Below are 21,809 nucleotides of genomic sequence, written 5' to 3'. Positions count from 1 at the left end.
CAGAGCCACGCAACTTTAACTTCGTAATGACTTCATTATAAAAGTGTTGAATACAGAAATCAGCACTGGTTACCATCGTTGAGGCAGGACACAAGTGTGTAAACTCAGTGCTATAACAAACCAAAAGGCTCAGACGTAACAATGCAAAAATCATTACACAAAACAGGTCAACACAATCGGGCAACAAACCAATGACGGGGACAAGGACGGAGACGGGACTTTTTTTTATGCTGATCTGCCACTTTCGACTATCTTTAATTATAACGTGTCATTTGAATCCCTCAGTGTTGTAAGACAACCCCCCTCTTGGTTATAATGTATTTAATCTTCTAGCACCTTTCCTCCTATGATTAATCTTGCCATAGCTAAACTTTTTGGGGCTTTGTTTAGCAGAAAAGACATCACTGACTATAATTAATAACTTGATAGCTGTAAAAAGTGGAACATTAAGGGCATGATCCAAAATGACATTGTGACATCTTCTCAATTAGCAAACGAGCCGTAAAAGGTTTAAAAATGGAAATTTTGTGCACACAAAATTTGTGCACGTTGTGTGGACATTGGCCAGACGTATGCGTATTATCTGGGTAACTGCAAACTATTATGCCATGATTCTCTCTACAAGATTTACTAATCATGTTTTTCTTGTTGCAAGTCATGCTGGTGCCAGGTGTAGACTTATCAATTACATGTGATTATCAGAAGACTAAATGGTGTACTACCTCAGTATCGATGTGTTTCCTTGAAAGGGCTGTAGCACATAAACACACACAAACCTCAGTGAAGGAACTGTCGTGAAGGAAGTGTAACAACATTTTCCCTAGACCGAATAAACCTTGTCGATGTGGTTCTGAGCGGGGACTCTGGCAAGGCGCCTACACTCTGATTTTTAACGTTCTGTTTGGGTCAAAATGAGCAGTTTCCTGTTTTAAAATAGAACTGGTTTGTATCACTTGGCACACTCGCAGCCTGGGATTAAAAACAATGGACCTCGTTTATTAAACTGGACACGAATGGATTATTTCGTGAATTATTTGTACAAGCATTTATACATGAAATTTGGTATTCATGAAAGTCCTGTAAATTGGAAAAAAGAAAAAAAAAAGAAAAAAAGTTTGGATTCTACTCCTGCTCCTCAGTGCAGGAGTAGAAGATTAATTAAACACATTGATTAAACACACAAGATTAATTAATGTAACCTCAAATTGATCTACATCAAATCATATAATTTGCATGGATTACAGCACTTTTATATTACTGGCATTAATTACATTTTTGTTAAAATAAAGAAAGCAAGCCAACACAAAACCATACATAAAGACAAAAAAAAAAAAAGAAAGAATCGTTCAATTATTACAAAAGAAATGCCGCTGTATAAACAGAGGCCGGGTCAGTCTGTCTGCATTCGTAAACAAATGCTTTAGCACTCGTTTATTAATATAAATATTATTACATATTTTTTATTGATATAGCAGTGAGTCAAAATAGCTTCTAATTCTGTCTGACTACCCTCATCATACATTTCATGCTCTCAGCTGTCTATGCACTTAAATTTTGATGGAGTTTTGTGGGTGTCAGTACATGCGAATGGGCTGTGCTGGTGATCAGCATACAGTGCACACGCAAATACAAAGGAAATCAGCCGTTCCAACATTTTTGAAAATCCAGCACAACATTTATTATATAAAACATTTAAAAAAAAAAAAAAAAAAACTTTTCCAGAATTCGCTCTATCCTGCTCCTGGGATACAGTCCTGTTCCTGGGTACAGGAAGATTTGACATTAGATAGCCACTATAGACAGGTTTTGAGCTACGGCAGGAAAATCCATTTAGAAAGTATTTTTTCTACAAGCAACAAATCACACTGTAAAGTAGAAGGATGTTGTGAAAATGTTAAAAATAAATACATGTTTCTGCTTAAATGCAGTGTTGGTTTTATATATATATATATATATATCATATGCTTTCTATATGCAATGTATGCTATTATAAGTAAAGAACTTTATTAAACATTCATTTATTTCATTCTAACCAGTTTCCAACTAAAAAGGGGGCATAGGAGCGGTAATGTAACAATGTTAAATTTATTCAGAACAAACCAAAATAAATAAACAAACAAACTGCTTCTAATCCCTGTTTACAACCAACATTCAACCCCACCATTAGCCCCAGATTATCGGTTTCAGATAGCACCTGGTAGCTAAACTTCTATTAATACCTTTCTATACTTAAACAACTTGTAAGCTATTGGATTTGTTTTCATGTACTCTACTACCTGTTTTCTTGTTTGTTTGATTTTTGTCTCCGATTCTGTGTTTTTTGCTGGCTGTGATTTGGCTTTGTTTGAGTACTGAAGTGATTCTGATTTCTGCACTTTGTTCTTGCACGTGGATAAAGATGAGGTTTACTCTTAGTAAAAAGGGTTCTTCGGATGTTTGCTTTCAACAGTTCAAAAAGTTCAAAGAGGATAGCCTTTGTTGTAGGGTTTTACATACTGTAACGCCTTTAAGAATTTCTCCAAAAGTGACAAATGAAAGAATCTTTTAGAACGCTAGCTGGAATTTTTATTTTCTACAGCATAGACGGTAGAGTGTGGAGGGCGGGTGTGTGCTCAAGATTATTACCTGTCTATAATGGCACACATATCCAGACTGACATTCTCAAAAGCGCCGATCGTGCCACGCTCCACTTCAGATATGTCGGCTAGTTGATCGTCCACCTGGATGAGTTGCATGCATCCCTGAAATGAGCGCTGTGAAGGAGACGCAAGTGTCCGAAGGAAATAACCTGTACGCAGAACAGCAATGGACAAGAATCAGAACCATTACAATTGATTTTTCAATCTAATTAAAAACCTGATCCGTTTTCAAAAAAGGAAACAATCTGCTCAGTTCAGAAACTCTGGGGGATGTGCATTTTAGTCATTTTGACTTGAAATGCGTAAGAAGATGGCAAGCATTGAAAAAACGTCTAACAGGAGTCGATATTGCCAATATATTGGTGCATTAATTGCCCAAGTTGTAATTATTACATTAATCTATGCAAAATGTCTTTAGTTAACAATATGGCTTCCATCCTTATTATTGGCAGCTTATAAAATAGTACTTAATGCTTTGCACAATGAACCAGAAGTATTTCATGTCCTGCAGCACCTCCAGTCAAGCTCCTATAGGAACTTGTCGGGTTTTCAGTCATACTATCTTTAAATAACCCTGCCACTTTGTGAAGGCTTGATATAACTAAAGAATGATACATTTGTTCTCAAATAACTTCAATCACTTATCCCCACTTTTTCCTCTGGCTTCACATGAAATTTAGCTAAAACTCAAATAAGGACAGATATTTTGAAAGTATAGCAAAATGTCTGTCTGGAGGCACCAGCAGGATACTGGTGGATACAACATACTGGTAGCAAGAACGACAGGTAATCCTTTATTGCTCTTATCTCTTTAAGCTTCCCCCACCTATCTGTTAATATAGAGATGTTTAAAGAAGAGCAAAATCAAGCATTCCATAATATTCCATAATATCTTGAAATATTTCTCTTTATGTGTATTGAAGGTCGGGGGTTCAAGCCCCAGCGCTGCCAAGCTGCCACTGTTGGGCCCTTGAGCCGGCTGGCACACAAATGACTGCAGTGGATTCCAAATTGATCGTTTGGGCCAAATTTGAAAAGACAGCACATTAACATGATTATCATGACTAGGACTACTTATGACTATTGACCCCAGTACTGTACATTAACAATATTTTGGACGTTTATTTTAGATGTTTATTTAAAATTTGAACTTCTTCTCATTTGCATATTATACTATTAGCCCTAAATATTACTGTTGACAACATTTTCTCTTAAAACATGATGTTCTAAAAGTTATCTAGACCATCTTTTGTCTGTCGGACATGTTTTTCCGGGTGTCTGGCTGCCTAAGCAGTACAGAGATCGAGGAATATACGACAAGGGAAAGAACGTCCCAGTTGTAGCAACATGATAGGGAACAGCTCTCCAAAGGAGGAAAGCGAGAAATTGTAGAAATAAAGTAGCATCTGATAAGGAAGGAAAGTATCTGAATGTCTTTTACACTGGGTGTCTTTTTGAAACAAAGCCAAGGGGATACAGGTAGTCAGTAAAGACCTGAAGGCGGATACAGGCTCTTGTTAGCTTTTTTTTTTTTTCCGGATAAATATGCTATTACTGGCTGACGTTTTAAACCCATTCACATATCTAAATATATTATTGAGCAGGAAGACAGCAATGACAAGTAAAGTATGTGTTTGTGTGTTGGTGTGATTCTGAGGGACATTTACTGGAAACTGGGGAATAACTGTGGTTCGATTTATGAGTACCTGTGTCCTCTATGTATAAATTTATGCCCAGATTGATTCATGGCATTTTCTTGGGAATGCCGCATTACGAAACTGTTACCAACCAATTGTTATCAATACAGCCAACACAGATGTTCACCATGTTTTATTTCTTCTTCTACCTTTCCTCTTTCTACTGAATGAGTACTGGAGCTGTATGCTAGTCTCTGCAGAGGAACACTGAAGCTTTGCCTCAAATATTTGTTATATTTGATGTTTTGTTATATATATATATATATATATATATATATATATATATATATATATATATATATATATATATATATATATATATATATATATGTGTGTGTGTGTGTGTGTGTGTTATATGTTGTTATATACAGCCCCAATTCCAAAAAATCTGTGTAAAATGTCAATAAAAAACAGAATGCAATGGTTTGCAAATCTCATAAACCCGTATGTTATTCACAATGTTAAAGGAAACATATCAAATGTTTAAACTGAGGAAATGTACCATTTTTTGAAAAAAAAAAAAAAAGAAGGTAATTTTGAATTAGATGGTCGCAACACGTCTCAAGTTGGGACGGTGCAACAAAAGGCTGGAAAAGTAAGCGTTACTAAAGAGAAACAGCCGGAGGAACATTTTCCAACTAATTAGGTTAATTGGCAACAGGTCAGTAACATGATCGGGTATAAAAAGCGCATATTAGAGAGGCAGAGTCTCTCAGAAGTAAAGATGGGATGGAATCTGGATGGATTAATAAAAGCCTGTTAAATTAAAATAATAATGTAGAGTTTTGGTGTTCTTCACCATTACGTATAAGAGGAATTATAAGTATCGATTACTAGTGAATAAAGAAAATGTATTTACAATATTTAACAACTGAGAAGATGATCCTCTTTATTTTTCCCCTACTAAAGCAGCTATCATGCGACCGATAAATGTCATCACCTACTTAAAGGTTTTTGGTGTGCTTTTGAGCATCTACAGTGAGTGAGCATGATGCAGTTTAAATAAACGCAACTTTGGAATGCTGTCTGAAATATTACAGTATGCTGAAGATTTTAATGCTTCTCTGTTGGAACTCTTAGCAATAACAGCGTTGCAATCATTGGAAAAAATGGTTCTTTGGAATGATCACAGTTCTAGGTAGAATTGTAAAATTCACTCACACTTTATGTAACCTATGACAACTGGAATCCAGCTGACCTATATAATTAACTACTAATAATAATGATAATAATAATGATAATAATAATAATAATAATAATAATAATAATAATAATAAACTATATAATTACAGCTGGCCTATATAACAAATAGCCCTTTACCATATTTCTATGTAGATCTTTAGTTATATCAATAAGTGGTTCTACTTAAAAAAAAAATTCTTCTGTTTTCAAACATAGAATGCTAATGCCTAAGAGGTTTTATGCAGGTGCTAATGTGTTACGCCAAGTGAACGTGGGATGTCACATCTTCTAGAAGAAATAGTTTATTTTAATCCAAAGTTAAACAAATACAATGTAGTTAATGTATTTAATTTTCACTCTTGACCGTGTCTTTGGTTTATAGATAAGGCTGGAATGCACCATTAACGTATGCTGAGCAAGAGATTTGAAAACTTTTGTCCTTCCCTTGTTTTATACAACATTGTAAAACTCCGTAGCAATCAACTATAAAGGCATAAAGCATATAAGTTACACTGCCAAACCTAAATCCACGAAAGACATTTATGGATAAACACAATCTGCTCCAAGTCAAACTGACAGTGATGGGAGTGATGGGGCTTTATCTTTTACAAACACCTGTTTATGTTCTCACATGTTTGTGTATTTAACGCCATACTGATAAAGATAAAGATAATATCCACACCAAATGGACAAATATGATACTCCACTACAGCAGCACTATAATAAATATCATATTTATTATTCTATAGTACTCACCCAACACATGAAATGTCAATAGGGATGAGTTCTCAGTAAAACTGGGCTTTATGAGAGGCATAATCCAGGCCGAGTGATTCAAAAGTCACATAAAACTCATTCCAGCATGTGCAAATGGCCTTGAAGTGACCGCTCGCCATTTAAATACTTACCCAGCCAACACCAAACAAACAGACCATATTTAATCATTAGTCCAGAGAGAGGAGTTAGGCAATAGCCAATATGTTGTGTTGATGAAAATGGTGTGGGAACGGATAAAATGGATCACTGACAGTACAGGTTGCAGATGAGTTACAGCAGTAATGGCTTTTTCCAGCCTAGCCTGGTGATTTGTGCCTTTGACCTTGATGTCACTGAGGCTCTAATTAGACAGGGCCCTGGAATTGATGCTAATGCTCAATTAAATCTATTGTGCTCTTGCCCATGTCTCCAAATTAGTCTCTTAGTGTCAACAGAATTAATTAGACTGCTGTTTAGCTGTACTAGCAAAGCACTGGGACAAACTACTGTCCAGGATCTTTAACCTTTGCAATAAGACATGCCTTTTTCATGAAAAAGGATGAACCAAGGATCAATGGGGGCTACCACTGGACACCATATTTATGTGTAATCAGAGAATATTTATATATGTAATTGAATGAACTTGGACATACAGTGGGTCCATAAAGTCCATAAATAAAGTTATGTGTAATAAATTGGAATGACACTGGAAAAAAGTATTGAACACGCTAAGAAAAAGCAGTTCTCCAAGGCAAGGTAAGGCAAGGAACCAGCTGAAATCCATAAGTAATTATACCTCCTATCTGTGCAAATTAATATCAGCTGGTTTAGTAAGTTGATGGTCTATAAAAAAGCTTTTCGTTACCAAGGTGTCACACAAGAAACATCTCATGATGGGTAAAAGCAAAGAGCTCGCCCAAGACCTTCACAACCTCATTGTTGCGAAACATATTGATGGAATCGGATGCAGGCGTATTTCAAAACTTCTGAATTTTCCAGTAAGCACCACTGGGGTCGTTATCCACAAGTAACCTCACTTCGTCATCAACCGGCCATGCACAGAAGCTCCTCACTCGGAAAGTGCTCCAGAAACACTTTGAGGCAGCAGGTGTCATCGTCACAGAGAAAACAATAGGCAATGCTCCACTGCTCACGCTCACCCGCAAGACTCCATTACTAAAGAAAAGGCATGTTGAAGCTCGTTTAAAGTTTGCTACAACTCATTCGGACAAGTCTATGAAATACTGCGAGAGTGTAGTCTGGTCAGACGAGAGCAAAACTGAACTTTTTGGTTGTCATACTACACACCATGTTTGCAGAAGAAATGTCACTGCACATCACCCTAAAAACACTACACCAGCAGTGAAGTTTGGACGTGGAAGCATCATGGTGTGGGGCTGTTTTTCATCACATGGTACTGGCAGACTTCATATAACTGAAGGAACGATGAATGGAGCCCTTTACCGGGAGATTCTTGAGAAGAATCTGCTGCCATCCACCAGGATGATGAAGATGAGACGTGGGTGGAGCTTCCAGCAGGACAACGATCCACAACATACAGCAAAGGAAACTCTCAATTGGTTTCAGAAAAAACATCAAGGTGTTAGAAAAGCCAGTCAATCACCTGACTTGAATCCAACTGAACAAGTTTTAAAGACAATATGTTCAGAAGAATGGGCCAAAATCACACCTGAATACCGCGGCCAATTAATTTCTTCATACAGGAAGCGTCTTGAAGCGTCATTACAAACAAAGGCTTCTCCACTAAGTATTAAATAAATTTCAGTTAGCGTGTTCAATACCTTTTTGGTATTAGATGGACAATCCATATAACAATGACTGTGTACAGTTGAGAATTGTGAATTTTGATCTTGTTCATGGAGCTGTTGTGTGTAAATGTCTTGGGAGGACTGGGTGGGTGGAGAGGCTGCACCTCCATCCTCATTTATGCCTTCATGAAGATGAGTGTGAGTGATAAACCTGTCAGAGTGTCTATCCTTTAGCATTAACCAGCAGCTCTGCCCATTGTGCCACACACTGCCATGGAGATGGACTGCCATTTTCACTTAGCGTACTTCCTTTATTCCAACACACTGGACAGTGGTTTGAATTGGACAGATGGCTAGGTCTGTGGATACAGTGCAACTACATATGAATCCATGAGTAGGGTAATAGTATGTGAATGTAGTTTGACCCCAGGTTAATATCACAAAAGATCCAAATAATAGGTAATCAGATTTATTAATCACACTGATTATATTAGACACTGTCAGTATGGCTAACAACCAAGTGCTCTGTAAGTCAATATAACTAAATTATAATGAGTAACAGCATTTTAATAAGAAGTTGTAATTAGAATGAACCCTCTCTCTCTCACCCTAACCATTCACAAATTTATGAGACCATTTGAGACCCTGACCTTCACGCTAACCCTGTCCATTCTTTGGTTTATATATAATTTGTTTGACATTTATTCAGATACCCAGATTCTATTAGCTATTATAGCTAAAGCAAGGCCTCAAAACAAAAAAATCTGTTCAAGCTATCATCCCAGACACTGTGACTCAAACTTTATGGTTTACTTAAGCAGACCATCACTTCCCTGAGATTTATTTGAGAGTAAATAAGTTACAAAAGTGCATTTAAATTAAGATTACATTTCAGATGCACAAGGTTTCTTTAGGAAACCATCTCAACGCATGTTTGAGAGCTCGGAAACCTTTTACCTCCTTTATAGTGCAGATTTCATAAGCCTTTAAGTAAAACTGAAGTAAAAAGGCAGGCCTTTGTGCATTCAAAGCATTTCCCACAGGACACTATTAAACATTTGAAACCCTTTTCTCACGATACATTGAGCACATACGATTCAGTTTTTCTAAAGCCATGCAAACACCCATTTCCCACCCATTTTGCTGTGAGATCAAGTCAAGATATTGTTTTCAATTTTCAAGGCTGACCTCCAAAATGATACATTCCTCCAGTGGTAATGTGAATGACTGCATTGGACCTCACAGCTGAGGATTCATCTCCATCTATGGTGAGCATGGCAAAGTTCTCTTTGGCCAAGAAACGAACATCATGCCATTCTCCATCGTTCAGCCCTGACCCTGTAATTAGACAAACAGAGATATTTGAGACAAGAGAATGAATATTACAGGTTTGACTTAAACTGTCAGAGACCTAGTACACTGTTTACCTGAATATGAGAAAGAAATCCTAGCACTATGTATGATTTTGACCATATTTAAGCAACAATAAATGGAGAGGTATTAATTAATGAAGACATTTCTGAAAAGAAATTAAGAAATCTCTGAAAAATTTCTGCATATTCATTTATTACTGACACAATGCTAGACATGGAATTAGGCCACTAATGCAAAAAGGCTTAATAAAAACACAAACAAATACAGATAAAGCGAATGAGAGCAATCAATCAAGAATAAGTAAATATACAAATATACAAGAATAAGTAAATGTAAATATACAGTCTTTCATTGTCTCTATCCATCTATCTGTCCAAGTCTGTGTTTTGTGTTTCATGACAGTGTTACAGCTGTCAAAGGCTGCTCTCTGAAGTGAGGGATATGAGAACAAAAATATTTTACAGCTTTTGGGTCCAAATTCTAGTCTACTGCAAGCCCATTCTGAAAGAAATGAGTTCTAAGGCACTTCACACCAAGAGCAAAGAGCACAAAATTTATGAGAATGAAATGTGATTTCTGTGGGATATTGTGACTGGTTGAGTGTGTAGTGAGCTAGCATTAGCAATCACACACACTTATAAAAGTAAAATAAAAAAAAAAAGCAGCAATATTACAGTCCATGTTGAGAGCCAGAACAATAAGCTACAATAGTCTGGAGGTTCATACGCTTAGTTTTTATTGACCTCCTATACATACCAGCCTCCAGGATCACAGTGGAACACAACACAATACAGATACATCATACACCCCAGTGCAAAGAGTATAAGTGTACCACAGCACATATCCTACGACATTATGAGATACTACACAGTGCACACTAACTGCACCTCATTACAATTTGGCAGTGTGAAAGTGCACACCACCTCACTCACTCCATTTCCCCATTGGAGACTCTGCAAAGACTTTCTACTGTCTTGGGTTAATTTGGATTAATTCGCAGATGTGAGGTTTAAACTCTGAGGATCATCACTACTCTACATGTGCCTTCTCCAAGCTTCCTTCAACTACTGACGTCTATAAACCCATGTGCTAAGAAAGTAGTCTACTATAATACAACCAGTGTGATCATAGATTTAGATATTTGGGTAAAGCACAACCATCATCTAAAGGGCCTTTCACACTGAGCGTGATTAAGCAATGCAAATGTATGATGCGATGACTCTCTTGAATAGATCACAATAGATCCCTATGGAACTATTCACACTGGGCGTGATCATTTTTATGTCATTTGATAGTTCTTAGTGTCACCTTTCATTAGTGGCTAAAATTATGAGAAAAATCAAGAGTAGTAGCCTTTTTATCTTAGGTATGTGTACATGGTTACCAAGGGCCCTTTGGAGTCTTCAAAAGGTGGTTTTGGTAAAATGCATGGACATACCCTTAGAAAAACATGTAAAATATAAATTTTCTTTGGTATTGCTATCAAATTTGGACTTGGACTAGGAAAGGCTTCATGCTGTGGTCCAATTGTGTTTTCCAGCTAATAGCTCCCAGCTGCAAGAATCTGTATGAAAAAAAAAGAACAGCCAGAAAAAAACCTTCTATTTCAGTGTGTTCAAACTTCTATTACTCAATACCAGTAGAAGTGATTCTGACTCCTGGGGAAAAATCATCAGAGTGTCACCTTTCAAAAGAGACCAAATCATCATGCATGTACTCCAAATGGTTCAGGGACAGCTTTAATTTTTCTTTGGGAACGCCTTGGGTAGGTGTTTTTGGCTAATTCTACAGGATCTTTAAGAGCATGGAGAAAATTGATGAAAATGTAAAAACTAAACAGTATCTAAACACTGAATTCCTGACACTTGAATAACTGAAATAAATAACGGTCTATAAAAGTTGTCTTTTAGATGCCTAAAGTAAGTCACAGGCAAATATTAGTGCAGATAACAGGGCTGTGACACTGCAATTTCATTGCATTTTATATTTTTGTCACACCCACCTCTGCAATGCCCCCTCGACCCTATTTCCCAATGAAACCTATCCCTGCTCACAGTCACTGAACATTTGATCATGCACACCTGTTCACGATCACACAGGCTCCTTTAAATAACCTGACCTAAATAAATAATCTTTGCGAATTCTCACACTGGCATTGTGCTTTTCCCATTCACATGTTTTGTCCTCTGCTTTTTTATTGTTTACCCATTTGCCCAGTCTAGGTCATGCCTGTTTGCTGATCACCTACCCTCTTGCCTATGCCTTATGTGGAATATTGCTTAGAGCATTGCCCTTTAAAAAATAAATATATAAATAAATAAACACACAAATCCTGCACTTGGGTTCATCCTTTTGTCTACGTGACAATTGTTCAATAAATTCTTGATAGATTACAATACCAATATTAAATCCATTTTTGGAGTCGGGGAATGCAGTTCCTTCTATAATCTTCCAGAAACAACACCTATATAATCCACCAAATCTTTTAACACTTCAGCATCTACGATTAAACTATTCATTATGCATTTCTATTAGACTCAGTGCTGTTATCCGGTATTTTAATCTGAATTAAAAGAATACACTATAAAACAACAGGTAATATGATTTATAAGTTAAACATCTCTATTCATACAAAACGTGACCGTAAGCATCCTGGCGGCTCACTGCTCAGAGAACATTATATCCAGCTTAAGCACACACATGTTTTTAATTTTTTTTTTATTTGTGCCCCTGCCCTTGGCATGGAAGATTCCAATTTTATTTTTATCAAAACAAATCACGCCAAAGCTTGCCCACCACTTTCTGCTTAGCTTTGGCTTTACTGTGCCCCCCCCCCCCCCCCCCAACCCCCCACCCACACTCCACTCACTGCTCTTGGAGAGAGAGAGAGAGAGAGATAGAGAGATTGCAAACATATACTTGGAGCAACAGGACCATGTTAGTCACAACCTTTCTAGTTCATCCATCAATCACCTCCCTCTAATTGCAGACCCATGCTAAACCATGCCTCCACCTGCTACCGTGAGTCTAGCATCAACAGTTGGCCACATTATAGTCATATGGATTACTACTATGTAAGAAAATTAATCAGATTATTATTATTTTTAACTTCCACCAGGCTGCAAATGTCCATACAACCCATTTTAGCACAAGGTTAATAAGAATAACTATGTTAACAAGACTAACATTGTCCTGTATGAGCAGGAACCTTAGGTTTAGAGAGTGTCCTATGGAGTTTAAGGGTGCCTTTGAGTATTAACTAGTCCAAACAATGGGACATTAGGCACGTTTTTAAGAAAACCAGAAAAAAATTTGCTGTATAAAACAATAGCGCATAAACTACGAGAATGAACACAGCCAAGTGCAAGTCCTTCATACCTGATACCATGTCAATGTGTGAGCTTTTCAGCTGCAGGACACTGATGTGCACCATGACTTTTCCATCTTTCAGTACAAGCTCGAACATGCCATCAGCCAGTGCGCTGAACAACAGCAGGCCCTTAGCATTCCAAGTGCGAAACTGGAAGCTTACAGACACCATGTTGTGCTCCCTTCTGCCTGGTAACTGCAGGAAACTTGTGGCATTGAAGAATACTGGGAAGGTGTGAGAGTCCATGCAGGAAAATGTCAGGTTGCGCTACAATTGGGGCAGAAAATTAGAAAAATATTATTACTGATGCTATTTTGCTGGTGTGTATTAAATTTATAGCCAAATAATTCAGTCAGTTATAACTGATGTAGTTAAATTTAGCTAGCTTGTTAACAAATTGTTTATCGGTTATAAACAATGGGCCTATTAATAAATGTGATACACTCGATCAAATGACAGATAAAATGTACATTTTGTATTAATTTTCACATTTAAATGAACAAAAAACAAACAAACAGACCAGTCACATGGAAAAAGTAAGTACACCCCTACATTTATCAAACCTTTTTTTTTTTATTAGAATCAGGTGTTGAAGATGGGGTGCCAGTGATTAGAACCTGCTTAGGGAGTGCAGGTGGAACCGGTCTTATTTAAGCCTCTTACATCAAGTGTCTGGTGTACCCTTTGTTATTGAGGCATGTGGGGTTAACATGTCAAGATCTAAAGAGTTCTATAAGGCTCTATAAGGTTGTGGATGCCTTTGAGTCTGGCAAGGGATTTCAAAAGATTATTTGAAATACATCATTCCACTGTAAGGAAAATCATCTACAAGTGGCGCAGATTTCAAACGACTGCCAATTTGTCCAAGACTGGCCGTCTGTCTGATGCAAAAAGAATTCTCCACGATCCCCCAAATTTAATCACAGAATCTGCTATTAAGTCTTGCAACGGTTGGTGTTAAAGTGCATGTTTCTACAATCAGAAAGAGATTGCACAAATTTGACCTGCATGGTAGGCGTGCCAGGAAAAAGCCTTTGCTGTCTAAAAAGAACATTAGAACAAGACTACAGTTTGCCAAGGAGCATATAGGCAAAGACCAGGCCTTTGGAATAATGTGCTCTGGGCAGACGAACCAACTACAGACATGTTTGGTGCTGAACAAAGACAGCTTTTCAGGAGAAGCACCTCATACCAACTGTGAAGCACGGTGGTGGAAATGTTATGGTTTGGGGTTGCTTCGCTGCCATAAAGTAACAAAGCACACAAGACTTACATGGATCAAAGATGAGCATAACGTGATACATGGAGACAGAATAAATGCAAGATTACAGTGCAGTGCTGAATGTGACCACACACACACACACACACACACACACACACACACAGGTGCTAATGAGCTAAACGTGAAACAGGTGAATGAAACATGTGACATGGTGCAGTGGCTGATGGGAAACTGTTGACACGTCCGATACCTACCCCACTGTATTATTAGAAATTGTCCATGGGAAATGAAGTAGAATGTAACTCACAAAGCTAGAGGTATCCAGTTTCTTTCTTCTGGCCAGGTCAGTGATATTTTCTCCGTTGTAGTTGATGCTCTCCATGCAGCCTATAAAATTTCTCCGGCCTCCTGAAATAGGCTTACCTGAGAAGGGGATTCCTCCAAAGCTCAACTGCATGTGAAAATAAGACTTTTTAGAAAACAGATGTGGTGTCTTTATTTAACATATGTATGTGTGAGCTCAAACATCTGGATGTTTAAAGTAGCCAAGTAGTAAATTTAACGTAGCCAATCCGACTACCAGCATGCTCTCAAAAAGTGGAAGGAAATGGAGAACTTGGCAGATACCCTGGACAGTGAGAACATGCGACTCTACATAAACATTAATGTGAGCTCAGGGACAAACCAGGGACCCTGGAGCTGTGAGGTGTTCACACTACCTGCTGCATCACTGTCACCCAAATTCATTTATATGTGAATTAATTCAGTGTAGTGTATTTGTACAAAGTGTGTGGTGTCGTGAAAGTAAGATCAATGCTTAATCCTAGGGTCTTATGGTTAACAATATTGAGATCGTGTTCGTTTTATGACGCCAGTTACAAATGAAAGCTTGCAGACATAGCTGACATGAAAGTGCACTAGTAATTAGTGAACTACGCAGTGATATTAAACAACATTCACGTTTATGAATTTTGATTAATTGAATTAATACCTATTATGTTAAGTATTCCTCATGAATGTTAAATCATGAATGAAGTTTCAATCATGAATCAGTGAATCAATTAAATATAATCAATGCTATGAGCAACGGAGCTCTGCGCAGTATATGACGTGAGCTGTTGCTTTAAACGATCACTTTCATGTTTCAAATCCATTTTCTATACATCTCATTAGACAGCACATTAATGCTGTATGATCACATTAGCATCCTACCACACATTCTTAATGTGGATTAACAGCAGGCTAAGAAGTGAATGAAAATCCCAGCAGCATCTGCTGCAGTTAAACCATAAGCATGAGGCTTATGACGCTATATCTTACGCTCCACCTCAAGTAGCTAGTAAGTGCGAAACACATTAACGGACCAAAAATGCAACAGTAAAATCAGACACATATCAAATTGAACTCAAAATGGAAAGGGTGGGTCAGTATTTAACATCACATGCTTGCTACTGATTGGCTACAGCGCACATCAGTCTGGGAAACTGTGGAACATTGAGATGTTAACAATAGGAGATGTTTACCAAAAGAGGAAATATGAGCCTGATGTGTTTTTTTTTTTAGTTTTGTTGCTGTGTTTTCTGATGCGTTCATTAGTATTTATGGGTCACCGTACCTTACACCTGTTTTGGTTTAAAAAATACTATTCTGGTATTCTCAGAGTAAAACGTAAACAGTTCCCTTCTCTGCTGTATTTAGTGATAAATATTACATCAAATATGAACTGAAACAATATATAGGTGCATCTCAAAAAATTTGAATATCATGTAAAAGTATTCCCCCCCCCCCCCCAATAATTTAATTAAAAAATTGGAACTTTCATAAATTCTAGATTCATTACACTTAAAGTGAAACATTTAATACAGAAATATCGACCTTCTGAAAAGTATGTTAATTTATGCACTTAATACTTAGTCGGGGCTCCTTTTGTACGAATTACTGCATCGATGCGGCGTGGCGTGGAGGCAATCAGCCTATGGCACTGCTGAGGTGTTCTGGAAATCCAGGATACCGTTCTTCAGCTCGTCTGTATCGTCGGGTCTGGTGTCTCTCGTAGATTCTCTATGGGGTTCAGGTCAGGCAGGTTGGCTGGCCAATCGAGCACAGTAATACCATGGTCAGCAAACCAGTTACCAGCAGTCCTGCTGGAAAAGGAAATCAGCATCTCCATAAAGCTTGTCAGGAGATGGAAGCATGAAGTGCTGTAAAATCTCCTGATAGATGGATGCATTGACTCTTGACTTCAGAAAGCACAGTGGACCAACACCAGCAGATGACACGACACCCCAAATCATCACTGACTGTGGAAACTTCACACTGAACCTCTTCCTCCAGACTCTGGGACTTTGATTTCTAAATGAAATGCAAAATTTACTTTCATCTGAAAAGAGGACTTTGGACCATTGAGCATTGGTCCAGTTCTTTTTAAAAGTTCAGGAAACCTTTACAGGTGTTTTAAGTTTTAAGTTAATTATCTGATTGGAGCTCTTCTCAGGCCGACATTTCTGTATTATAAATTCTTTATTCTAATATTTTGAGATACTGGATTTTTGATTTCCATGAGCTGTAAGCCGTAATCATCAAGATTTAAAAAAAAAAGAAAAAAAGGCTTGAAATATTTTACTTTACGTGCAACGAATCTAGAATATGAGAAAGTTCCACTTTTTGAATTAAATTACTGGAGAAAAAGAACTTTTCCACAATATTCAATTGTTTTTTTAGATGCACCTGTACTTGATGCCCATGAGAAGCAATTAGCTCTTGCCTCGTAGTCAAGGTCGAGGTGATCAAACTCGCCATTGGTACGAAAGTGCCGAGTATGCTGATCCAGGGTGAAGTTGACATTTCTCCGATAGCGCTCAATCACAACTGAGTGCCAGTGATGATCATCCAGCAAGCTGCCACTGCTCACCGCCGTGTGACCCAGGATGGAACCATACTGGTTGCTGCCTGCCTTTCACAAAAACACAGATATGCAGAATTTACATTATAATATCTGAGGAAATACACATATGTCCATTTTCACATACAAGCAGGGGTCTTTATCTCTGAATTTCTTTGCTCCCACCCAGTTTATTGGTCAAATATTTTTAGATTTCATATACATCACTGGTGTGATCTCTTAATGCTCATCATGAGTGACAGATTTGCAGATATGGGTGATAATAACGGGTGATGATTGATAAGTCGTACCAAGGTTTATCTGGAGCAGCAGTCTTCCTTTCCTCAGCTCCAGTGTGATGTAATCGCCCTGCTGACCCTCGCCGTGTAAGATCACCCCATCACTTTCGCCTGTCTTAAATTTCAGTGCTATCACATCCTTCAGGATCTTCATCTTCTTCATCTTGAATCGGTAGGAGATTACGCCTTGGCCATCAAAGTGAATCACATCGGCCCCTGTAGCACCAGAGTCAACACACACACACACACACACACACACACACACACACACACAAAGTAAGGATAGGCATAAAAGGAGGTTGGATATGTTTTTCCAGACATAGTTGAGTATCCCACTTGCTTTAGGTGACTTGTACTGTGGGAGGCTGCCTTACCCAGATCATCTGTAAATTCAGACCTTTCTTTACCTCTGAGGTATATAGTATGTACTTTGTCCAACAGTCAATACTCAATTCCATGAAGGCTCTTGTATTAGGTTTGTATCATTGCAATAAAAACCTCAATATGTAAACAATTTTCTTTGATTTTAAAAAGCGACAAATCAATCCTGTTCTTCAAATCCGGTCTTCAAAAAGCTGAAAGGAGACATAATTCATTCCATCTCCATAGCAGAGAGATTGATTGGATTTAATTAATGCCTTATTAAAGTGAAAATGCTTGCGATTATTTTGAAGTGACATTAATGTGAAGTGCTCTCATTCCTGAACAGAGAGAGAGAAACAGAGAGTAGAGAGTGTTAGAGAGAAAGACAGTGTGAAAGACAGAGAGAGAGAAAATCTCTCTTGGCTGAAACAGACTTGCCAGCTGATGGGTAACTGACCAGGTGTTTGTATGATTTCAAGAACACCACAAAGGGGCTTCGTCATCTAAAGACAGGTTAGATCATTGAGGAAGTGATTGTGCAAGCATACTTGAATGCAGGTAAAGCGGCACCTTCTTCTATTAAATGTCATTTGCCACACATTATGACATTTGTGAAGTGGTGACCTTTGGAGATCTACCTTTGGCAGATTTAGCAGGCTAATTGTAATTGCAGTCCATGTGCGCTGTGATTCTCATCCTCAGTGTAGAGAAGCATCAACACTCTGAATGATTCTCGTTCTCAATAAAGTATGGTATCTGCACTGCCCATTACTGTCTGTTGTGATCTGCCATCATGACTTTGACCTCCACTAGTTCCGAACTAAACTGGTGGTCCAGAAGTAAAAGGAGTAAAATGGAACTTTATGGATATAACCATGGTTCCATGATTGACTGTAGAACCTCCAAGGCAGTTGGGTTTACAATGTTGACAAGAATGGCCAGAGGGCAAGCATACCAGTGTACAGAATATTAGAATGACTTGAGTGATGGTCATTTCCCTATAGAATTTAAATCTGATAACATTATACAACAATATTTATATATACAGTTCTTCTATTTAAATCTGAATCACTCAATTTAAATCACAACGTTAGATATAAATTAAAAACTTATATTTACACAATTCTGAATTATTCAAGATAAAAGCTGCCTTTATTCCGTTGATGTTCAAGTCAGTGTCTTCGATACGTGGGCTGGGCTTCATATGTGCAGTCTGAATAGATAATATAAACTGAGAAAACAGGGAGTGTGTGCTAAGAGTGTGAACTCACAATATGAGCAGCCATAGATTTCTATCCGTAGCCCTATCTGACCCTCTTCACTCCAGCCCAGAGGGATGAAGCGTAGATATCGGGCCACGATGCTGTGCTGAAGATCGTGACGCACTACACTCTCTGTGTTGGAGTTTCCTGTAAACACCTGCAAAGAAAGAGCCAAACACATCTCAGTCACAGTTATGGAACTAGTTTTCGTATAGAAATAATGCAGGGCACAAAAAGTAAAATAATTTAAATACAAAATGCAGAATGGGTTGCTTCAGCTTGAGGAATTACCCTTGGCTGGCCAGAGTGTGTTAACTGGTAACATGAAGACACATACAGTGGACACATCTGGCAAGTGGTTTACTAAAGCACCTTCTTTACTGAAGCCCAAGAGATTAAAACATATACCTTTGTGTTAATCAATATTTTAATATTTTTGTCTTCGCAGGGGAAGTGTAGGTATTATATATTTCAGTGTTGTTGTTTTTTTTGCTCACTCATTAATTCTAATCTTGGGAATGTCTTGAGAACATCAAGAGCACTGAACACATTAAAGCTGTATGGGTTCATTTGGCCTGCTTTCAAACCGTACACTGTAGATGCCTGTTTTCCCTACACAGAAAGCATCAACATCTGGTTTATCATAAGGGAACTTCAATAGAGATATAAAGTGTGTAGATCTTCACCAGCAGCCTGAAATTATGCAGCTTTCTCAGCTTCGCCCTGTTGCAGTTTTTGGTTCTCATTCCATTTGGCATCCGTTCATAGAAACAGTTCTATTTGGCCTCTTGTAAGCACCAGGGGCATTACTTTTTTATTAGTACTCCAATGGATAATAAAAAGAAAGTTTCATCCCAGTTGTTCCTTTTTACCAGTAAAATCTGCTCTACATAAACACAAGAACACAACAAAAATGCTGTGACTTATTATGAAAGAATCAAAAGAGAAGCCAAAACTCCGAGAGGGAGCCTACAAGTAGTCAGAAAAGTGGTGCTTTAACCTTTTTTTTCATTGCATATAATGTAGTGAGTCAGTGTTTGTCAATTTAAGAGTAACTATGGTGTTTTACTTTTGTGGAAAAGCTCAAGGTCATTTCAATTCAATTCAATTCAATTTGATTTGTATAGCGCTTTTTACAATAGACATCGTCTCAAAGCAGCTTTACAGAAATATCAACACGGTATACAGATATTAAAGGTGTGAATTTATCCCAACTGAGCAAGCCACTGAGCGGCGACGGTGGCGAGGAAAAACTCCCTAAGATGTTTTAAGAGGAAGAAACCTTGAGAGGAACCCGACTCAGAAGGAACCCATCCTCATCTGGGTAACAACAGATAGTGTGAAAAAGTTCATTATGGATTTATATGAAGTCTGTATGGCGTTAGGAGCAGCCGTAGTCCCAGCAGTCTGGAATTAAAGAAGATTTGAGCTCCATCCAGAGGCAGAAAGGATCTGGATCTCTAGTATCTCCATAAAATCGTGTGGGGCTCGGCGAAAGGATATATGAGTCATATTGCCTCATTTAGTATCTATTGACCTCCTGACCTTCAGAGAGGTGACCTGATAGAGTAATCAATAGAGTAGGTGTTGTACCCATCACCTACCTTACTGGATACCAGATAGCATTCATCCAAGTCTCAGATCAACTCTTTATTTGCTATAGATGTTGATGTTTGAGTTACACTTCCCTGATCTGTAAATTTTCCTGTTAAGCGAATGTCTAGTGATTGTTTTGTCAGAAAGTAGGATTCAAGCAGTTATTTCTATGATGAAGCCTAATAAAGCGTCAATAAATAAATTCTAAGCTGCTTTGAAAATTCTGCAACTCTGAACACTAAGCAATGTTCAAGAGCCGCACAGCACTGCGCATTCAGAATCAACCCTCCATTCAATCGAAAGCTCATTTGCAGTTTTGAAGGACAAGACTATCACGCTCTTCTGCAGATGCATTGAACAGAGGCAAAATCGAAGAGAACAAGCAAATCAACAGCTGATTAAATTAATTAGACAGACCAGTGTGCACCAATATATACTATATTTCTTTTTTCTTTTTTTCTCCAGTAGCTGCTTTAGTGTAGTAGTGATCAGTAGTGATCAGTGGGATATGACACACGGTCACGTGACATGCTGGGGCTAATGGGTAATGTAGTTCATTGCTGATTTCAGCATAACCATAAACCATAGTTAATTAGTTAATTTAGTTTAGATCATTTTTGTAAAATCCAAATAAGCTTTACAGATCTTTATTGGAAATTGTTTAAACAATGTTTTTCATTCTTGTTCAATGAGCCATGAACAATTATTGTACATGCACCTGTGGAACAGTCCTTAAGACACTAACAGTTTACAGGTGGTAGGCAATTAAGGTTACAGTTACAATAACTTCGGACATTAAAATGACCTTTCTACTGACTCGTGAAAATGCGTGAACATGTCATAGGCCTGCTGCAGTCAGGTTTGAGGACTGCAGATGTGTTCAGAGCAGTAAACTGCAGCGTCCGTAACGTAAGACGCCTAAGACGGTGCTACAGGGAGACAGGAAGCCAGCGGATCGTCCTTGCAATGGCAAACCACATGTAGCCATGTGTCCGCCCCAGACGTGATGGAGAACTTGCAAATGCTTTGGTGGAAGAGTGGAGGAACATCTCACAGCTAGAACTGACCAACCTGGTACAGTCCATGAGGATGAGATGCACTGTAGTATTTAAAGCAGCCGGTGGCCACACCAGATACTGACTGTTACTTTTAATATTGACCCCCCCCCCCCCCCCCCCCCCCTTTGTTCAGGGACTCATTAATCCATTTCTGTTCATCTGTGAAACTTGTTCAGTTTATGTCTCAGTTGTTGAATGTTTTTATGTTAATACAAATATTTACACATGTTAAGAAATTTGCTGGAAATAAGAGCAGTTGAATGTGAGAGGACATTTCTTCTTTTTTTTTTTTTGCTGAGTATATTATATCTAAAAGAGGCTTAGCATGTTTAGTTTAGAGT

At 38.0% G+C, this 21,809-nt stretch overlaps 1 protein-coding gene across 1 annotated transcript in view; it reads right to left on the bottom strand.

Annotated features, from left to right (window-relative positions):
• Window positions 1-21,809, bottom strand: part of LOC108256453 (contactin-associated protein-like 2) — a 133,883-nt gene that overhangs the window by 62,032 nt on the left and 50,042 nt on the right. Inside the window, exons 4-10 of the mRNA XM_017453351.3 lie at window positions 18,824-18,971; window positions 17,202-17,405; window positions 16,774-16,958; window positions 14,317-14,460; window positions 12,796-13,054; window positions 9,232-9,381; window positions 2,626-2,788 (exon numbers count right to left, since the gene is read on the bottom strand). Coding sequence (XP_017308840.1) covers window positions 2,626-2,788; window positions 9,232-9,381; window positions 12,796-13,054; window positions 14,317-14,460; window positions 16,774-16,958; window positions 17,202-17,405; window positions 18,824-18,971 — 1,253 coding nt within the window. The remainder of the gene's footprint in view (window positions 1-2,625; window positions 2,789-9,231; window positions 9,382-12,795; window positions 13,055-14,316; window positions 14,461-16,773; window positions 16,959-17,201; window positions 17,406-18,823; window positions 18,972-21,809) is intronic.

The sequence above is a fragment of the Ictalurus punctatus genome, chromosome 23 (genome assembly GCF_001660625.3).
Source record: "Ictalurus punctatus breed USDA103 chromosome 23, Coco_2.0, whole genome shotgun sequence".
Lineage (NCBI taxonomy): Eukaryota > Metazoa > Chordata > Actinopteri > Siluriformes > Ictaluridae > Ictalurus > Ictalurus punctatus.
The sequence above is the reverse complement of the archived record's forward strand: the minus strand, read 5'-3'. Positions and strand labels throughout refer to the sequence as shown.